Below are 20,285 nucleotides of genomic sequence, written 5' to 3'. Positions count from 1 at the left end.
ATATTTCCCGCAGGTTCACGGGAGAGAAAGAAATGCTTCTTCCAAAGGAACCGCTTCCAACGAGCTGGTGATCTATCAGGGTGGGAACGCCCCGCCCAGGACTGTATAAGGCAGTGGTTCTCAACCTTGGCTGCACGTTAGAATCACCTGGGAATCTTTTTAAAATCCTGATTTCTGGGCCTCATCTCGGAGGAGTTTAAAAATGTTCCCAGGTGATTCTAATGTGCAGCCAAGGTTGAGAACCGCTGGTGTAAAGCCACAGAATCATTAGGTCTGGGCCTGCCGGGGCATTGGGGGGGAGATAATTACATGCTTGACCAATACAGCAGGCTAATTGTTAAGCTGACCATTTTGTATGGCCCTCCAATGGTGCTGTGCATATCCAAGTGGCCCTGGGCAGGAAAAGGTTCCCCACCCCTGGTCTAGCTGAGGCCGGGTGAATCCTGCCAGTGCAGCCCACTGGGGCCAGGGGCCAGGGGCCAGGGTGGAGAGATGGCTGGGTTCATGGTGAGGTCCCATTGTTCTCTCAAGGCTCACACAGACCTGCAGATGTTCTCCAGGCATCGTTGTTTTAAGGCTGAAAAAGAAAAGAAGAAGAGGGAGCTCAAGGGCTGAGGAGGAGATGCCACAAAGACATCAATTCTGACGGCACCGGCTCTCCCAGGGGGCGGTGTGTGCCAGGGGCAGGGACTGGCAGGGAGCTGCCCAGACTCCCTCCCTTCCCCCGCACAATTAGAAAGAACGTGGGCAAGACCCCCTGGCTCGTTAGCAGCAAAGTTGAGTCGAAAGCGGCTCTCTGTTCAGTGATGTTTTTCTAATGCCCGCTGTACCTACACATCTCCCCAGTTTCCATAAAAGTAATCTGAACTCATTCCTGTGCTGCTCCGTAAATGTAATATGTTGTTTGTGTACCGATTTTAATGTGACCAGGACAAAAGAAGAGCTATCTATATAAATAAAAGGCTAAGTGTCTGTCCGCCAACCGGTAGCTATGATGCGCAATGACCACCAGGGGGCAGACTCTCAACGCAGGAGCTGCCATGATGCACACTGACCATTTAAAAATAAACGGCACCACGGACCTGGCACCCACAAACCAACACTCGGCTTCCCCCAAGGGGGACACAGGCCCCGCCACCACCCTACAGTGACAGCCACCAAATCGCAGCTAACGCTCCAAGACCCCATGGTGCAAAATGCGACCCACAACCCAGCCCAGCCTGGAAATGGTCACTGTGGGCACCGGGTAATGACATCACATAGCAATGCCCAGCTTCCTCTCCCTAGCGACGGCTAGCCTCCTTGGAGTTTCTTCAGCCCAGGAACCCGACTTGTTTTGTAGCCAGATGCAAACATTTCACAGTTTAACCAAATGTTTGTGAAGCATTTTCTCGTGCCTCATCTCATTTGATCCTCACAGAAGTCCTGGAGTAAGTAGATAGGAGACTCAGTGAAATCCTATTTTCTTTTCATTAGCAAGACAGGAATAGCGATATTAAAATATTTCTTCTAATTAATTGCCTTTCAATGTGCACGAATCCGTGCACCGGGACACTGGTTCAATTATCAGTAGTTGGCAAGATTTCCCAGTTCTACCTGCGCCAGGGAAAGGGATTTCTCCTTTGACTGCTGAGCCCCCACGTGCCACTCCCAGGCTTGGGTTTTGTGCTGCAGAGAAAAGGCGATGATAGAAAGAGAAGACAGCCCTGGCTGTGTTGCTCAGTGGTTAGAGTGTCGGCCCACACACTGAAGGGTTGAGGGTTCAATCCTCAGCCCTGGTTGGGGTGCACGAGGGAGGCAACCAATCGATATGTCTCTCTCACATCAATGTTTCTCTCTCTTTCCCTCCACCACCCTCCCTCCTTTCCACTCTCTCTAAAAAATCAAAGGGAAAAATATCCTCAGGTGAGGATTAACAAGGGGGGAGGGGGGGGGGGAGAAAGAGAGAGAGAGAGAGAGAGAGAGAGAGAGAGAGAGGAAGTGGGGAGATGGATTTGCAGAAGAAATAAGGGAATGTGTTGAGAAGGAAGAAAGCATTAAGGCAAAAGGAAATGAAAATAAACAGAGGAGGCACCTGGACACAGGGGAGCCAGGAAGCGTGGTTTTAGGGGGCTGCTGAGTGGTAGGTGGACAATAAAGCATGGATGAGGCTTTGAGATGGCAGCTGGTAGAAGGGAGAGAAGACGGGGGCAAACGAATAAGAAGAGTGTCTAAGAAGTGTCGTCATGGTATTCATTGGATGTCCCTTAAGAGCCACAAGGAAGGATTGGGTGGCTAAACATTTTTTGTTTTCTAATGGAAAACATTGCCAAGACGGGACCATGTTTACACTGGGTTTCATGAGGAAGGCGTTTTCACAGGGTTCCATAGAATTCTGTGGTTTTTGGAAAACCAGAGTCCCCTGACCAGACGGTGCTGTTAGAGGGCACAAGGGAACAGCCAGGCACTGGCTGTAGCACCAGGCAGGCGAGATCGGCACTTCTGTCGGCAGGAGCGGGAGACAAGACAAAGCCAATGCCTGGCACCCTGAGAGCGAACGGGGCTTCGTTGCCATCGGGAGGAGGAGAGAGGGACCAAACACCCCACTTCCAGCAGCTTGGGGTGCCCTCTTTTGCTTGAATTACTTGTATACCTTTGCTTGGGTCGGGAATGTGGGTATTCCTGGGGGGTGTCTTCTGTCTGATATTTTGCTTTGTATTTTTAGCTTCATGGGACCCGGGAGGAATAAAGTCACACACAGAAAGCAGCAGCGCTCAGCCTGCCTGACTCCAGCTTTTTTCTTTTTTAACACCTACTGCAAATATCAAACTGTTAGGTGCAGAGGAATCAGGAACACCTAGACCAAGCATGTCAGACTCGCACCCGGGGGCCGCCTGCCTCGTGTATTTGGCCTGTGTTAGCGTTTGACATGCTTGCCCTAGACTCCTTGTCTGGAATAGCAATGACCAGGTGAGTTCCCGCGCCCCTGCGGAGGCAGGAAACGCACTCAGAGCGCCAGACCCTGTCCCAGAAGCCTTTATCGCCGTCACAGCACAGCCCGGCCGTGTACTCACTGCGCGAGTGGGGCACCCTCTTCGCCTCCTGGCAGATGTGGGTTGCGTTCTTCAGAAACCAGGAATAGAACTCAAGACAGTACCTGAAAGTTTAAGTCAGAGCTGAGAGCAATCGCTATCTTTTGTGGCTGTTAGGAGACAACCAGGATTTTAAAAAGTCATAATGGCCCAGGCCAGTGTGCTCAGTGGTTAGAGCGTTGGCCTGCACCAAAGGGTCATGGGTTCCATTCTCAGTCAAGGGCATGTAACTGGGTTGCAGGTCTGATCCCCAGCCCTTGTCAGAGCACATGCAGGAAGCAACCAATCACTGTATCTCTCTCACATCTGTATTTCTCTCTAATCCTTGGCTTCTCCATTCTACTGTCCCCCAATCTCCTGCCAGTATCTCCCATTGAATGAACTTACAGGAGACGGCTGGAAAGGCATTCTGGGAGATGGGAAATGTACCACTCGGCCTCCCCCGGCTGTCCCCCCGCCCCCAACACACACACACATGGCAGAGAAAGAGCAGCGTGGATCTGAGGGCCGCGTGGAATGATGACCACTGCCAGGGGTACTTGGCTGTGAGCGTGTGACTCATACTCTCACGGTGACATCTCCAAACCTCGGTCAACAACCTTGACGTGTCCAGCTTGGTCCACAGCTGACACGGCCACTGGGTACTTGGTGCCACGGCTACAACGTACCAAGGAGGCTAGAGCTGAGGTTCCAACGTGGCATGAGAGTGGAGGAGAGAAGGAGGCACCGCCAACCGCAAGGGTATCTCCAGCAGCCAGCAGCCACCGTGCAGCGGCCGGGCCCTGTGCGGGACCATTCAATGTCCGCTTCCGTTTCAGCTCCACTCGCTCTCACCACAGCCTGGCAGTGCCGGCAAGAACGCCGCTGCCTTCGCCATGGAGGGAATGCCTCCACCGTGTGGCCAGCACCTGTGGGCCTGTGCGTCTTGCTCATCACCCTCTCTGGGTGTGGGAAACAGCCACACTCATGAAGGGACTCAAGACCAGGGCCAGAAAGGGGTGATGGGAAAAGGCTGCAACCCTGACCTTGAGGCTCAGAGCCGGTGGATCATGGAGCCTGGACGAGCTGAAGGATAGAACGAGTAGACTTTGAAAGTCACATTAAAGGTCTGGGAGGCTGACCTCAGACCGGGGAGCAGAGCTGGTTATCTACGTTGTTTGGCTCTGGGTTTCCAGCCAAGAATAAATTCCAGAAGACAGAACAGTATGTCAGCATCCCCGGGCGGGAAGGTGCCCACACCTACTCCTTCTCAATAGAAAACGGAGTCTGCCTTCTAATTTTCTTGGTTCAACCTTCTCATTTGGCCTGCAAATGACAGCGAGGGGTTTCTGAAGACCTGTCATTTAGATTATTAACAGACCTGTCCTCTGATTATTATCATCTAGCGAATCTCACCAGGCGGAGGCATTTGGGTTTAAGGACCACTCACAGTCCTCTGAGACCATTCCACCAGGTAGGACACAGTTCAAGTCAACTCGACTCCACTCGATTAGACTCGGCTCAACTGTACTTATTATGTCAGGCTCTGCACCTGGCTCTGGGGACCAGAAATGGATAAGGTTCCATCCTGGCTCTTGAGAAGGTGACAATCTAGCAAAGAACTCACTGGGGAGTCCGTTCCTTGAGGCGCCCCTGTCGCCCATCTGCAGTCCGTGCCTGCAGAGAAGCTGTGCAGAGTAGGACGCGCATAAATGCTGGACCAGCGGCCTCTGGCCCAGGTTACCTCATGGCCTCCGTCCTGGGGTCCCTCCTCGGGCTTGCGCAGAGGCACTGCTGGAAAAACCGGCACAGCTCCATCAGGCAGGGGGTGAGCTTGTGGGCGGCCCCGGGGAGGGGCCCGGCTGTCAGGGGCCCTTCTCTGAGGAGCTGCTGAGGACACCCTGGAAGACACAATCCCAGACCAGTCGAGTCAACAAAAGTGTATGTATGCACAGGATCTCTCTTTGTTAGATTCTGTGCTCAGTGGCTGTGGTCCTGCCCTGACCTCAGGCGGCTCTGAGACAGACGGGGAAGCCTGGCGTCCTTCACCGCTGCCCTGTAAAGCTCTGCGCCAGGTCTGAGAGGTCGGAGGAGGACAAGTGGGATCCAGTTCCTAAAGGGAACCAGACAGGGTTCTACTGAGGAGTAAATGTCCCACAGGGATCTGAGACACTGAACGGGCTGGGGAATGAGGTAGACCTGGGCTCAAAGCAGAGTCACTCTTTACTAGGAAGGACTCACTAAAAGTGGTTGAAGATAACATGACCTGCCCTGCAGAATCACTGCAGAGAGAAAGTGAGAATAGGCATGACCCGGTGCCTGGCACACAGGAGGAACTCAATACATACTTAGCCAGTGGAAGAATGAGTGGATGTCAGAAAGTTGGTGGCATACTTTGTGAATGGGCAGAATCACATACTGGAAGATGCCAGAACCCTGTTATTTTACACTTAGACTAGAGGCCCGGTGCACGAAATTCATGCACGGGTAGGGTCCCTAGGCCTGGCCGGCGATCAGGGCTGATCAGGTTCCCTGCCTCGTGGCCTCCCTGCCTTCTCCTTCTCTCGCTCCCTCAGCACCCTGCTGCTGCTGGTCACCCGCCATGTTCCACGCTGCCCCCTGGTGGTCAGCGCACGTCATAGTGAGCGATCGAACTCCCAGTCTCCTGGTTGAACTCCTGAGGGGACAATTTGCATATTAGCCTTTTATTATATAGGATTTCTCATAGATAGATGATAGAGCTATATAAGTACACATAGATATGTAGGTATAGATCAAATAAAGCGATAGCTATAGATACAGGTAGACCTAGAAGACAGGGTTATTTGCAAAAGATGATCATGCTGGGAAAATCGAAGGCAGCAGGAAAAGAGGAAGACGAACTAGGAGCTGGACTGACACCATGAGAGAGGCCACGGGCAGGAGTCTGCAGGAGCTGAGCATGCTGGGAGGACAGGACATGCGGCCGTTGCTCATTCACGGGGTCTCCGGGAGTCGGAGCCGACTCCAGGGCCCATAACAGCGAAGATCCAGACACAGCCAACTTGTTTTCTCGAGGTCCATCTGCCCACTGCCCCGTCTGCACCGCTGGCGAGTTTCTGTGGATCCCGGGAGGGGGGCTGCCATTCCCTGCGGCAGCACAATCCTGTCTCTGTGTGTGAGGGGCCCATTCACGGCAGGCTGAGGGCGGGGTTCAGGCCATCGGGGCGATAGGAACAGAGGCTGGGCAGGCGCCAGCGTTTAATAAAGCCTCGCTGACACACGCCGGGGACATCAGGAGGCCAGTCTGGAAAGGCCTCCGGGAAGGGAGGGCCTGAGGCTCAGTCAGCTCTGAAGGACTCCCTTCGGATCCATTTCTCCCTCATGGAAACCGGCTCCACAGGAAGGAGGAGGGTCACCCCAAAGCACAGCACAAACCACAGAAACCGGGCCCCGGCCTCTGACCACCAGCCCAGCCCGGGAGGCTGTCCTCGTCTGGATTTCACACGAATGAAGTGCGCAGGGCTGGGGAAGGCGGGGCGTCCTTGAAAACAGAAGAAAGGCCAAGTGCACCCAGAACGTGGGGGTTGAATTTCGGAGTCATTCTGTCCTCCTTCCCTTCTAACATCGCACCCGTTAGGACAGCGTCCACTCGCCAAGGGCACGGCGCGTTCTCACCGGGCGCTCACTCAACAACAATCGGCTGGATTAAATCACACGGAGCCCCGGTTCCAAGCCGCTTCCACACACATTGTCTCCCTTCAGACAAAGCCCTGGGGGAACAGGACGTCTCCAGGGCCCGAGTGATGGTTGTTATTCCCGCGATATGGCCGTAGGCACGGGGTTCTGGGGCCGCCTCACCGGGAACTGGGAGAGCTGGGGTGCGGGTCCCAGAGTCTGACTCCAGATCGCTCACACACACCTCTTTTTACGGTGCTGCACGACCTCGCCCCAAACCAACAAGAGCGACAGGAGTGACAAGTGCTGGGACGTACTTGAGACATGAACGTGGTGGGGTCCCGGGACCAGGGCTGGCTCCTCTGCAGGGGGCAATGGCCGCAGAAGGTCACCTGCAAGGAGCGAGTATGGCCTCAAAATTCCAAACGAAGTGGCCTTGGGTTAACCTCACAAGCAGAGAATCACAGCACCTGAAGGATAAAGAGTTCTCGAAATCGATGGGGAAACTGTGACCCAGAAGGCGGAGGCGATCTGCCCAGGCTCACGGGGCAAGTTAGCAGCACAGCGAGGCGTAGCCCTCCCGCCTGTTCTCCTGCGGAGCCAATGAAGTACAACAGCCGGCGCTGTCCGCCTCCTGACACCCCGGCCCACCGGGCCATGCCCCGAAGCGGTTTCCTTCCTGTGGTTTGGGGCCCCCTTCCCAGCGCACGCACGTCTTACCTGTGTGTGGATACCGGGGGGCCGGGGCCTTGGTGGGACTGGAAGTCTGTGTGCCCGGGGTGAGTGTCCCTGGGGTGAGATGGGAGACAGGTGAGCCTGCACTTCTCAGGGGCCCCGGGCCACCAGTCCTGTCCTAGGCAGCCCATGTTGGTTTTCCAGCCAGGGACCAGGCAGGGCGTTGAGGATGCAGCGATTAGTAAAAAATAGCCCGGCTGGCATGGCTCAGGGGTTGAGCATCGACCTATGAACCAGGAGGTTACAGTTCGATTCCCAGTCAGGGCACATGCCCGGGTTGAGGGCTCCATCCCCAGTGTGAGGTGTGCAGGAGGCAGCTGATCCATGAGTCTCTCTCATCATTGATGTAGACTCATAATGGGTCCCTTATTTGATCATCATTATCTCTCTCTTCCTCTCCCTTCCTCTCTGAAATCAACTATATATATATATTTTTTAATTTTTTTTTTTTAAAGCGGGGGGCTTGGGGGAGAACATCTCTCTTACCCGAGGTTGGGCTGGTCTGGGAAGGGCTGCCGTGTGTCCCAGCAGGAGGCTCCGAAAGGCTCCCCGTGGTCCCCGTGTCCTTGGCCTTTGTGGGCGATGTCGCTGCGGAGGAAAGCGCTTCCCAGGGAGGCCCTCCAGGCGCTTCCTTGCTGGTGGTCGGAGCCCGGGGCACGGGCAGTGTGGACGCCCAGGCCTGCCTGCCGTCTGTCACCCATGGAGCTCCGGCCGCCCTCCTGGTAGCTGCACAAGTGACAGTAACAGGCCATTTACATGCTTGACCACTTTGATTTGGATATAAAATTGCTAAGACATGGAAATGTAATCGCAGGGTAAGTGCACGGTGCCTGCGTAATTCTAGATAATCTAGGGACTCAAACGCGACCAAGAACTGGAATACGTGGACAAACTAAATGTTCATTTCCTAACTATCAATATAGAAACATCTCCAAGCCCTTCGGATGCCCCAGCAATCTCGCCATTATTTCCAACCAGGTGTCATAGTGGAAAGGTGATGGGGCTCAGATGAGGGGACCCAGAGGGCCCCCCGTGCTGTAAAATTTGGGGCAAGTTACTGAATGCTATTTAGTTTTGTCATGAAATGGAGATCATAACGACACCCTATAGCATCAGAGGATGGTGATGAAGACACACCTTCCCTGGCTGGTCTTGTAAGTAACCGCTAGTGATTTGCGCTTGTCCATTCCCATGGTAGGGATTAAAATTCATTTTTTTCAAGTTTTACAAAACAAATCCCTTGAGGATTTTAAACCTCTAAGTTGAGAACAGTTGCCATCTTCAAAATATTCAGATTTCTTATCCAGAAAACGGTATGTTGCTTCATTGACTTAAAGATGCTTTTAAAAAAAAGTTTATGAAAGCTGTGTAGTTTTGTGTACATAAAGCCAGCACTTCTGTGCGGAATCCAGCGAGGACTTTTATCCTTCCTCTGGCCACTAGCAATCACGTCCCTGTTACACCGTAAAGCGTCCTAGTTTTGTGTCTCATGATGCCGGCTAGTGGACTGAGGACTTTACTAGTTAATAAGCTGATTCCTTTTCCCTATCCTTGTTTTCCTGCTGCCCGACTCTTTTCATCCCATTCAAGACCCTATTGTACTTGCCACCTTATTAGTCCGGCCCCTGTAGCCACCTCTCACGACAGTAGTACATTGGTTAATAAAATTATATCGGTTTCAGGTGTATAATTCTATAAGCCATCATCTGTACATTGTATTGTGTGTTCACCACCCCAAGTCATGTCTCTTTCCATCACCATTTATCCCCCCTTGCCCTCGCCTCTGCCTCAACCTCCTTTCCCTCTGGTAACCACCACACTGTTGTCTGTCTATGAGGTGGTTGTTTTTTTCCTTAATCCCTTCACCTTTCTCACCTAACCTCCCCCCTGACAGCTGTGAGTCTGTTCCTATTTTGTTTGTTAGTTTATTCTATTCATTAGATTCCACATATAAGTGATACCACATGGCCCCGTCCCCTCTGACCGGCCCACTGCCAGCAGCACCACACTCTCCAGGCCCATCCACTTCCGCAAAAGGCAAGATGCCCTCCCCTCCACAGCCTGGCAGCATGCCCTTGTGTCCATGCGCCACCGCCTTTTACCCACCATCCACTGGTGGGCACCGGGCTGCTTCCCGATCGCAGCTGTGGTAAATAACGCTGCAATGAACATAGGGGTGCATATATTTTTTGAATTAGTGTTTTGGGTTTCTTAGGACATATTCCCAGAAGGGGGATCCTGGGTCAAACAGCAGTTCCATTTTTAATTTTTGGAGGAAACTCCATACTGCTTTCCACAGTGGCTGCACCAGTCTGCATGCCCACCAGCAGTGCACGAGGGTTCCTTTTCTCCACAGCCTCACCAACACCTGCTGTTTGTAGATTTATTGATGACAGTCATTCTGACAGCCATGAGGTGATATCTCATTGTGATTTTAATTTGCATTTCTCTGCTGATCGGCGACATGGAGCATTTTTTCATATATCTACTGGCCATTTGTATGTCCTCTTTAGAGAAGTGTCTATTCAGGTCCCTTGGCCATTTTTAAATTGGATTCTTTGGGGTTTTTCCTGGTGGTGTGTTTTATAAGCTATTTATACATTTTGGATATTAACCCCTTATCAGATGTAGCGGCGAATATGTTCTCCCATTCAGTGGGTTGTCTTTTCATTTTGCTGATGGCTTCCTTTGCTGTGCAAAACGTTTTAGTTTGATGTAGCCCCATTTGTTTGTTTTTTCTTTTGTTTCCTGTGCCCTAGGTTATATATCAGAAAAAAATATTGCTCTAAGGAATGTCCGAGATGTTACTGCCTATGTGTTCTTCTAGGCCCGCTGCCCGACTTATCAGTCCTTACCTCCGTGGGGAGCCCCTCTCTGGGCCTCCGGGACAAGAACCCTTTGGAGTCTGGATCACAGCTATCAGTTTACTTGCCTGTGTCTCTATCCCTGGTCTGTGAGCTCAGGAAGAAAGGAAACGTTGACAGAGCTGTGTTGTTAGCAGCCAGCCTGGTGTCTGGTATAAACTACATCTGGATGGATGGATGGACGGGTGGATGGATGGATGGATGGATGGGTGGATGGTTGGATGGATGGACGGACGGACGGGTGGATGGATGGATGAGTAAATGACCGGTCCATTGCTGGATCTCATTGACTGAAAGAGTCATCCCAGTTGTATCTTATTTCCAAATAGGATAAGCACGCCTTTTGCGTCTTCAGCGCAAATACCACAGATGTGTCCACAGAGATGGTGGGGAAGGAGGACGCTCTTGGCCCACCATCAGCGGTAGCTTTTCACGCCGGCATCGTCATTAACATATTCTTGGCATCATTATCCAGCCAGCTGCGAGTTAACCTACCCCTGCCATACAGTGCTGAGTGCATTTCACCGTTTTGTGTGAATCTCAGGAGAGACGTTGATAAATGCTTTGCTGAAATAAAAATACCTTTTTGCTACAATATATTTCAAGTCTGTAAGAGATTCTCCTTGGGGGATGCTGGGTGAAGGGTCCTAGAAGCCCTCTGTACTATATTTACTGGAGGGTGGAACAGGGCAGGAGAGGAAAGGGTGAGAAATCTTACCCGAGCCTGGGAGGGTGGGAGAGACGCTGCCCGGCGTGGCCGTGGCCGTGGCCGTGGCGAGGAGTTCAGGAAGCCTGTCTGTGTTCACCGCCTGCTCTCCCTCTAAAGGATCAGGCACCTCGGTCCAGGGAGAGGCTCCCAGAGCAGACACGCCGGTGCTCCGGGCTGGGCGTGGAGGGCTTGTCCTCGGCGGTGTTTGCTGGCTCGTGGGTGTGAGCTTGGAAGCCACAGCTGTCCCCCTGGCAGCTGTAACATTTTTGTCACTTTGGACGTAAAGAACTGTTGCATCACTGGAAGGTCATCATCGCACAGCACATATTTAGGATGCAGAGACTCAAACCTGACTCAGACCAGCACCGCATGTCACCAAAAAGACGGGTTCTCCTTGAATGACAAACTAATCTAAAACATCAGCCTCTGAGAAAGCCATGCGCAGAAGCACAGTGAACAGAAGGCGAAGCTGTCAGAAGCCCAGAGAGGCTCCCTGGCAAACAGGAGGAAGGTGGCCCTCCTATGGGGGTGTTGAGGGGATGAGGGCGGCAGCTACTCAACATCAGTTGCTTGTGGAACGAGTGAGGGGGAGGATCCAGGATTGAGGATTCAGATATTTGCAAAAATTAAAATGGCAACATCCTCCTTTTTAACCAGGATAGCTAAATAAAACCCTGCAGGCAGCGCTCTGTCTTCTATTTTCCGTTTGCCAGGAGGGAGCCTGGCCTGGAGACTCTAGAGCTGAGGTCTGAGCGGTTTCCACTCACCCGGAGCCGCGGCCAGGCTGCTGGTGAAGGTGTAATTGATGACCGGAGATTTCTCCGCCAACTCCCAGAAGTCAGAGAGGTTCCGTCCTGCAAAGACCCCACCGACAGGTTCCATCTGGGCCGCCTGCTGGCGGCTGCGTCTATGTCTCAGCTCAGAGAACTTTCCCAGGACTGGCTGGGCTCACCTGCCTTCCCCGTCATCACACAGATGAAGATGCAGTCGGAGGCATTCGTCTGACTCACTGCAAGACAACGAGCAGCACATGAGACTGAGCAACGGCTCTGGAGTTGCAGCGTCTTCGGTCAAAATGAAATGAAGCTCCAAATGCCCAGCACAGGTGCTGTGGGAAGTGAGGCTGTGTCTTCACTCTGAAGGCAGCCCTGCTTTTCTGGGGGGCTGTGGGGGTGGGATGCCGGATAATGAAATGGCTAAGGGCAGGGCCTCTGGGGTCAGCTCCCCCGGGTACATCAGCCTGCCACTTCCTAGCTACCTGAGCAAGGGCGAATTGCTTGACCTCTCTAGGACTCAGTTTACCCACCTTTAAAATGGTGAACATTCTCATCCCACAGTCCCTTATTTGCAATTTGCAAATCCCCAAATCTCTGTACGATGGGAGGTTTTGTATCATTTTGGTACCAAACTCATTTGGTGGCCAAACCTGACTTGACAGATGTGAGGTTCTTTGTCGTCTTTTCTCTCACACATGGTGGTCAGGGTCACCCTCTGCTAATCGAATAGGGCGTCTTTGATGACAGAAGGCCGCCCTCATGCTGCTAGAGGTTGGGTCATGGACAATGCAGACACCCTATTAGACCCTTACAAGTCCGAAAGCTTCTGAGTCCCTAAACATCCTGGTCCCTGGGACTGCGGGCAGGTGGTCGCATGGCCCTAGAAAGGTGGTGTTGATGACACCATGAGATGTGCGTGAAGCTCTAAATATGATGCCTGACAGATAGAAAAGCTCCATAAAGAGTTATAATACTTATTATTGTTGCCGCTAATGTGATACTATCATCATATGAATTAGCATAGTGACCAAGGGCATGAGCGTCAGGCCTAGATCACCTGGGTCTAGAATTCTCTCTCTGCAGAATGGTCTTGGGCAGGTCACTTAGCCTCTCTGTGCCACAGTTTCACGTGTAAAGTGGTGATAAATGTTGTAGCTGTATAGGGTGCCGTCCTCGTTACAATGAGGGAATACACGGTAAGCCTTTAGAAGACTCCCTGGTACATGTACCTAATGACATCTATCATTATCTCTCTCTCCCGGTCTCCCTTCTTCTAAAACAGCAGTTTCTCCAGAGTGCAGCAAACCATCCTTCTAATGAGCCCAAGTGTTGGGCTGCTAACTAACTCTGTGCTTTGCAAAGTGGGTCCCCAGGGGAATTGCCTGGAGGTTATGTGATGCCACCTTATAAATGAGGCATGTCTTTCTCAGCTGTACGGTAGACATGGGCTTTGGCTCCACATAGATCTCAGTCTGAATTCTGAATAACCTTGAGCAAAATATTCAACCTCTCTGAACCTCAGTTTTCTAATCTTTAAAATGGGAGCATAGCTGTCCAACAGAAACTGTTTCCTTGAATCTGCCTAGATTTCCCCCAACGTTGAGCATTGGATTCGTCCTCCAATGTTCTGAACCAGGAATAGCTCTGACAGGAAGATGGAACCTGCAGGTGCTGGTGGTTGAAACGAGTTACACCGATTGTCTAAATTAAACTTACGCTAACATTCCTGGAGCCTGGCCTGTGGCGGGGGCTGGGGCAGGGATGGGGGTGGTCCGCTGGGTTTGATTATACTCCATGGCCAAATCTCAAATTTGCCAAGCGTTTTCAAGATAAACACACCTGAGAGGATAGAGGTCGACTTGAAAATCTCGGTGAGGTAGCTGGTGGAATTCCCAATGATGTCCACCAGCAGGGCTGTGAAATCTGCAAGACAGATTGTGGAGCTTTCAGTTTCTGAGATTTGAAGGGGAAACTACATTGTATTTGGATATTTCAGAGTCAATTTTACAAGTTTGATTCAGTTCAGTGATTTGAGGAATATTAACAATCATATAAATGCCACTCGTTATTTTAAAAAGTCTTAATTTCCGGCAGCCAGAACACTTTTTGGACCCGCCGTGATAAACCCTCTTTCTCCTCCATTGCCCTCTTCCCCCAAATCCTTGTCTGCCAACCCCAAAGAGCTGTGCAAGGCCACATTGTTGAGTAATGGTTTTGCTGACTTGTTTGCCCCCGTTATCCTACAAACTTCTACATGATCTGCAACACCCTTCCTGTCTCACCCCACAATTTCCCACCTGACAGGTCATTGGTCCGATAAGCAGTAGGTAGTCCCGCCCACTTGAGAGGTTATTGGTCCGATTGGTTAAGTAGTAGGTAGTCCCGCCCACCTGACAGGTCATTGGTCCGATTGCTTAAGCAGTAGCAGTACCGCGTGGGGAACCTGGCCTGGTCCACCGTCTTCAGGTTAGAAACTGTGAAGAGAAACAGTCCGCACAGGGTCCTGACGCCGCCTGTCCCTGCGGGTGCACCGCCCACCGTGATGGCCACCACAGGGCACTCACTGTTGTAAACGGCCACCGAGAGCTTGTGGAAGGCGAAGGAGCTGTAGGACGTGATGCTGAGCAAGGAGAAGAATTTCTTGCGATCTGCCAACGACACCGAGATAAAGAAACAGACACACGCCTACTGACAAAAGTCAATAACAACATACATTCGCAAACCGATCTCAGAGATTAATAACACAGCGAACACCTAATAAAGTGACTTAAAAATAAAATAAAAGCAAATTTAAAAATGCAAAAATACACGTCACTTGGCTGCATTTTCTGTGCTCCGTAAAGAACTGTTGAATGAACGGCCCTGGATCTAGGACAGTTCTCTCTGAAGGCAGTCATGACCGGAAATGGGCACCTGGCGTGTGGGACAGGCCAGCTCTCACAGTGCTGGCAGCCCTCCTGCACGGGGGTTTCCCTCCCGCCCGAGTTAGCAAGGACCACACCCCCTCACTCTGAGCAAGGGGAGCTGGCTCACGCGTGGGCCCCAGGTCACAGAGTCCAGCGGAGAAACTGGCCCAAGGCCGAGGTGGGCCTGGATGGTGCTTTTAAGCAAAGCTTACCTTTGTTGTTGTTAAATATATTTTTATTGATTTCAGAGAGGAAGGGAGAAGGAGAGAGATGGAAACATCAATGATGAGAATCATTGATCAGCTGCCCCCTGCGCACCCCCTGCTGGGGATCAAGCCCGCAACCCGGCCATGTGCCCCGACCAGGAATCAAACCGTGACCTCCTGGTTCATAGGTCGAAGCTCAACCACCGAGCCACGCTGGTTGGGCAAGAAAAGCTGACCTTTTAAAGCTCTGCTCAGCATGCCGTTCACCACCTCCGTCAGGTTCAGGGCGGACAGGTCCACCGCCCTCGCAGGCAGCTCTGGAAGAGAAGGGGTCCTCGTGGCTCACCTTCAGGCGCCTCCTCTCCCACCCCAGCCCCACGCGCTGGAGGAGCCTGCGAGGCCTGCACTGCGCGGTCCTCCGGCCGGTGGCCATGACAGTCACTGGGGACCATGTGAAAAGGCCGATTCCAAGTCGCCGCTGGAGATTCTGGTCTCCTGGGGCCACGTGTGGCCTTGACGTGCACCTTCTAAAGAACAGGCAGGCGATTCAGATGCCGGGGACTTGTCTGCCTCGCCCTTTACTCAGGTAGGAACCCGAGGCTCAGAGAGGGAGAGAAACTTGCCTAAACTTGCACATCTGAGCCCCTGAGGAAGGGGTCAGGACCTACTTCCTAGAGCTGAGAGCCGGGCCTTCAAAATATTAGGCCACTTGCCCGCACGGCAGTTGGTGGCATCTAGGAAGGGCGTGTCAAAGGGAATTCTGAAAAGCGGAGGCATTCAGCCATTCTTCGTTCATTCAACAAACACTCCCCCAGGGCCAAGCAGTGTGCGAGGTGTGGGGTTAATGGGTCAAGGAAAAGGACCAGGTCTCCAGCTCCCCGTCGGTGGCTTTTACTGTCTGTGGCTCAGCGGGGAGGAGGGAGAGTCACGTGTATGGCACGTGAGGAGCATCAAACAGGGAACGATGCGGTGCCGTGAGCACCCAACCTGGTCTAGGGAATGGAGAAGGCCCCCCGACCGTGGAAGTGACGTAAAGCTGAGATGTGAAAGATCCGTTGCTGTGGATGAGATGCCATTTAATCACACAGCACTTGTTACTATTCTAGTTGCAATGACTACTTTCCATGTGGCCTTCCGGTGGAGAAAGTGCCTTGTGCCCATTCCACAGATGGAAAGACCGAGGCCCGGAGAAGCCGAGACGGGTGCTCCTGGGTTACAGTGTCACAGCCGGGACTAAAGGCCTCGTTACCTGTCGCACCAAGGAAAGCCCCGGCTTTTTCCTTCTCGGCTTCCTCATTGCCAGACCCTGCAATGCAAGTTTTCAGGACTCAAATGGCATCACGGGAGCACAGCCTCACACAATTGATGACATCCTTACGAGCATCTTGCCCAACGCTCCCTGGAAGGGTAAGGACTACGAGGCCCGGGAAAAAGGAGAGCGATGTTCCTAATGCCCACGCCTGGCTGATGGCCCTGCTTCCCCTCCCCCAGCCCCAGCCCCTGGCAATTACCTTTCTCCCTCCTGCTTCTGTGCGTTTGACTATTTTATTTTTTAAATATTTTTATTGATTTTAGAGAGGGAGAGAGAGATAGAAACATCAATGATGAGAGGGAATCATTGATTGGTTGCCTCCTGCACGCCCCACACTGGGGATCGAGCCCACAACCTGAGCATGTGCCCTGACCTCCTGGTTCATAGGTCAGCGCTCAGTCACTGAGCCACGCCGGCTGGGACCAAGAACTTTACTCAAACACCACTGCTTTCCCAGAAAGAAATTATTTCCACCACCCCCTTTTTACAATGACAAACCCGTGGGTGGGTTTTGATAACAATATTTGAAGTGTGACTTGAACTGCCTAAAGCAGGGGTTTCTGAATAAGATGCTCTACCACAGCATTTTTCAAGTACATTTTTTAGACAGACCATCGACAACTAGTGCTCTCTCTTTACACCAAAAGGCCACCATTCTAGTAACTTTAAAATAGAAGGCATTGGCACTTTCCATACTTATTCACCCTTAGTATTTTTATTGCCTTTTATTCTTTTATTAATTGGACAGCAGAATTGTTGTTACCATTTAAAGAGGAGGACATGCTTATTGGAAATTATCTGCTTAGCTGTAGAAAAGAAGGCTCTCTTACCCTCTGGGGCATCATGGAGGGACCTGGAGGCTATCATGCTAAGCGAAATAAGCCAGTCAGAGAAAGACCAGTATCACATGATCTCACTTATAACTGGCATCTAAGGAACAAAATAAACCAACGAACAGAATCTATCCAGAGGTATGGATGCATGAAACAGTAACAAATCTCAGTGGCAGGAACTTGGGAGAGGGGACAGGAAGAGATTAACCAAAGAACATCTATAATAATAAAAGGGTAATATGCTAATTAGACCAGATGTCCTTCCCAACAAAGCCAGGGCTGGAGCAAAGCCCCCTGGGTCCGGGGTGCTGGCCAGTGGCCGGAGCGAAGCAGCCTGGGTCACCAGTGCTGGAGGGAAGCCAGTGCCCGTAGCCGGGGGAAGGAAGGCCTACTCTTGCATGAATTTTCGTGCATCAGGCCTCTAGTTTATACTATATGCATAACCCCTGGACACAGACAATAGCATGGGGAAGGCCTGGGGTGGGGCTGGGCTGGGTGGAGGGGGGCAAAAAGGGAGAAAATGGGAGACAGCTGTAATACTGTCAACAATAAACATTTTTTTAAAAAAAAAAAGAAAAGAAAAGAAAATTAACACAAGAAATCATTATAAACAGTGTCCTCTGGTGGGCTGGGAGAGCATTTCAACTTTACACACTTTGTACCATTTGCATTCTGACTCATATGAATGTGCTAATTAAAAGTAAGTGAAATTTTAAAAAGAAAGAGTAATGCCCATCTCACTCCCCCAAAGCAAAAGCATACAAAACATTTACCCCGTGCATTTAGCAAAAGGCGAGAAACAGAAACCCAGCCCCTGACCCGGAAGTGTGCCTGATGTTGGAATGCACTCACCATCTTGCCCAGATGCCAAAAAAGAAAAAAGAAAAAAAAAAACTGCAAAGAAAGATGGACTTATTTCAAAGGCGATGATGGCGGCATATTACAATACCTCCCATTGTGAAATCTTTCATCGCTCATAGAATATCAAGATCTTTGTGGGTTTAATAAGATCAGGAGAATCCAGGAGTTCCCTGAACCGTAAAGCAATGAGCAACTCATAGAAACTGTACCTACGACTGTTAGAGCTTGAGCTATAGACACAATCCCCATTTTACAGATGGAGAAACTGAGGCTCCGAGAAGCCAAGGAATTTGCCCAAGACAGAGTGAGCTGGGAGAAGCACCTGCCCATTTACCTGTTGTCGGTAGGAAGGTTGTGACCTTTTCCTTCTTGGCTTCTCCTTTAATAGCAGCCACTAAAACAAAAAGAGTTTTCATCAGGAAAATTATAACCCAGACATGACCTCAGAGAGAATGAACCCAAAATACTCATGTGAAAGACGAGGACATGATGGTGTGGCACGGTGAAGCAGCTGGCTGACAATCCCACACGTAGCTTGTTCGTTCAGTCACTTAGTCATCAAATATGGACCGACCGGCTGGGATGGTCCGAAGGATGGATGACGCTACTCAGCACCTGGACTTGCATAGGCCTTGTGTGCGTGAGCTGCCAAGGCGATATGACAATAAATGGATACAGACTCCGTCCTATGGAACTTATTCTAGCTGGGAAGGCAGACAGCCAGAAAATGCAGGCTCGGGATATTATTATGAACAACGTTAGGTACTTCGAAGGGCACCTGGGGGCTTATGTTGGAGCCTGATGCAATCTCAGTGATCTGAAAGGGTTCCCTGGGAGGTGACACCCAGCGGAGACCTGAGGCGGGAGAGGGTGTCAGTGGGTTAACTGGCGGAGGGGCCGTCCGGTGTACAGCTAGCAGTGCCCAGCGTCCGAGATGGACGTGAGCGTGACTTTAAAGAAGCGAAAGAAGCCAGCAGTGCTGGGACTCAGGGAATGAGGAAGGAGGTGGGGGGTTGCAGGAAGTGGCCCAGGAGTGGGGGGCAGGGTCAGGTCCCATCAGGTAAAGACGTGAGGTCCCCTCCAAAAAGAAGTGGGCAGTCGCTGGATAACTACTTGGAGGGGATAGGAACGAGGGAGGAACTTGGAAGGTGACGTCATGAGCTTTCTGAGGGGATCAGTCAGGCAGGTGAGGGCAGAACGGATCCTGGAGAGACGCGAGGAGAAGCCGGGAGCTGACTTCGAGGCCCGGGAAAGAGAAGACGATGTTTGGGCAAGAGCAGTAACAGTGGCGGTGAAGAGAATTCTGTTGCATAAACGGCGCCCAATTGCAAAACGTCAGGGACCAAAACCAGAAATGGGGACGTTATTATTGCCACTTCGGGCAAACGCATCGAGGGGTCTGGCCTGAAATGCTGACAGCTGCCCGTCTCTAAGGCAGCGGTTCTCAACCTGTGGGTCACGACCCCTTTGGGGGTCGAACGACCCTTTCACAGGGGTCACCTAAGACCATCGGAAAACATATATAATTACATATTGTTTTTGTGATTAATCACTATGCTTTAATTATGTTCAATTTGTAACAATGAAATTGGGGGCCACCACAACATGAGGAACTGTATTAAAGGGTCGCGGCATTAGGAAGGTTGAGAACCACTGCTAAGGCACAACGAATCCCCACGCTCAGCACCCAGACCAGACCCACCTGTGTTCCACAGGCCCAGGGCGCAGGCGAGGCCCACGCACAGCCTCCCCCGGGCTCCGCGCACCAGGAAGCCCGGCATGCTGGCGGCGTCCGGGACCACCTGGGAACGAGCAAGCATCGGTCAGACCATCCTGAGAACACCGCCTGGGCGTCATGAGAAACACATGCTGAGGAGGCTCAGTATAGTTAGGAGAGGGGAGGCTATGCCGAGGGAACAAATTAGCTCCACAGTCTCCCTGGTTGGATTCAACAGCAAAAGTCGATTTCCTATCTGTAACCCATAGTCGCTGCACGTGGGCAGAAACTCCGCTCCACACCATCTCTCAGGGACCCTGGCTAGTGGAGGCTCCGTGGTCTTATAATTCTCCATCTGGGCCTTGTGGCCGCCTTAGCCATTGATTTATTGCGCAGTGGAAAGGAGGGAGCCGAGGACTGTGTACCATCTCTCTCTCTCTATTTTTAAAAAAAATATATTTTAGCCCTAACTGGTTTGGCTCAGCGGATAGAGCGTCGGCCTGCGAACTGAGGGGTCCCAGGTTCGATTCCGGTCAAGGGCATGTACCTTGGTTGCGGGCACATCCCCAGTGGGGAGTGTGCAGGAGGCAGCTGATTGATGTTTCTCTCTCATCGATGTTTCTAACTCTCTATCCCTCTCCCTTCCTCTCTGTAAAAAA

At 51.7% G+C, this 20,285-nt stretch overlaps 1 protein-coding gene across 1 annotated transcript in view; it reads right to left on the bottom strand.

The window, feature by feature from the left end:
* Positions 1-182: 182 nt before the first annotated feature.
* HHLA1 (HERV-H LTR-associating 1) overlaps positions 183-20,285 on the bottom strand; it is a 23,543-nt gene continuing 3,440 nt past the window's right edge. The window contains exons 2-17 of the mRNA XM_014544989.1: positions 19,612-19,711; positions 18,244-18,303; positions 16,153-16,209; positions 15,140-15,220; positions 14,356-14,439; positions 14,182-14,265; positions 13,631-13,714; positions 11,968-12,024; positions 11,783-11,869; positions 11,025-11,270; positions 7,929-8,168; positions 7,428-7,496; positions 7,025-7,099; positions 4,795-4,951; positions 3,054-3,136; positions 183-577 (exon numbers count right to left, since the gene is read on the bottom strand). Of these exons, the coding sequence (XP_014400475.1) occupies positions 534-577; positions 3,054-3,136; positions 4,795-4,951; positions 7,025-7,099; positions 7,428-7,496; positions 7,929-8,168; positions 11,025-11,270; positions 11,783-11,869; positions 11,968-12,024; positions 13,631-13,714; positions 14,182-14,265; positions 14,356-14,439; positions 15,140-15,220; positions 16,153-16,209; positions 18,244-18,303; positions 19,612-19,690 (1,587 nt within the window). The 5' untranslated portion in view covers positions 19,691-19,711 and the 3' untranslated portion in view covers positions 183-533. The remainder of the gene's footprint in view (positions 578-3,053; positions 3,137-4,794; positions 4,952-7,024; positions 7,100-7,427; positions 7,497-7,928; positions 8,169-11,024; positions 11,271-11,782; positions 11,870-11,967; positions 12,025-13,630; positions 13,715-14,181; positions 14,266-14,355; positions 14,440-15,139; positions 15,221-16,152; positions 16,210-18,243; positions 18,304-19,611; positions 19,712-20,285) is intronic.

Source organism: Myotis brandtii, unplaced genomic scaffold, assembly GCF_000412655.1.
Source record: "Myotis brandtii unplaced genomic scaffold, ASM41265v1 scaffold390, whole genome shotgun sequence".
Classification (NCBI taxonomy): domain Eukaryota; kingdom Metazoa; phylum Chordata; class Mammalia; order Chiroptera; family Vespertilionidae; genus Myotis; species Myotis brandtii.
The sequence above is the reverse complement of the archived record's forward strand: the minus strand, read 5'-3'. Positions and strand labels throughout refer to the sequence as shown.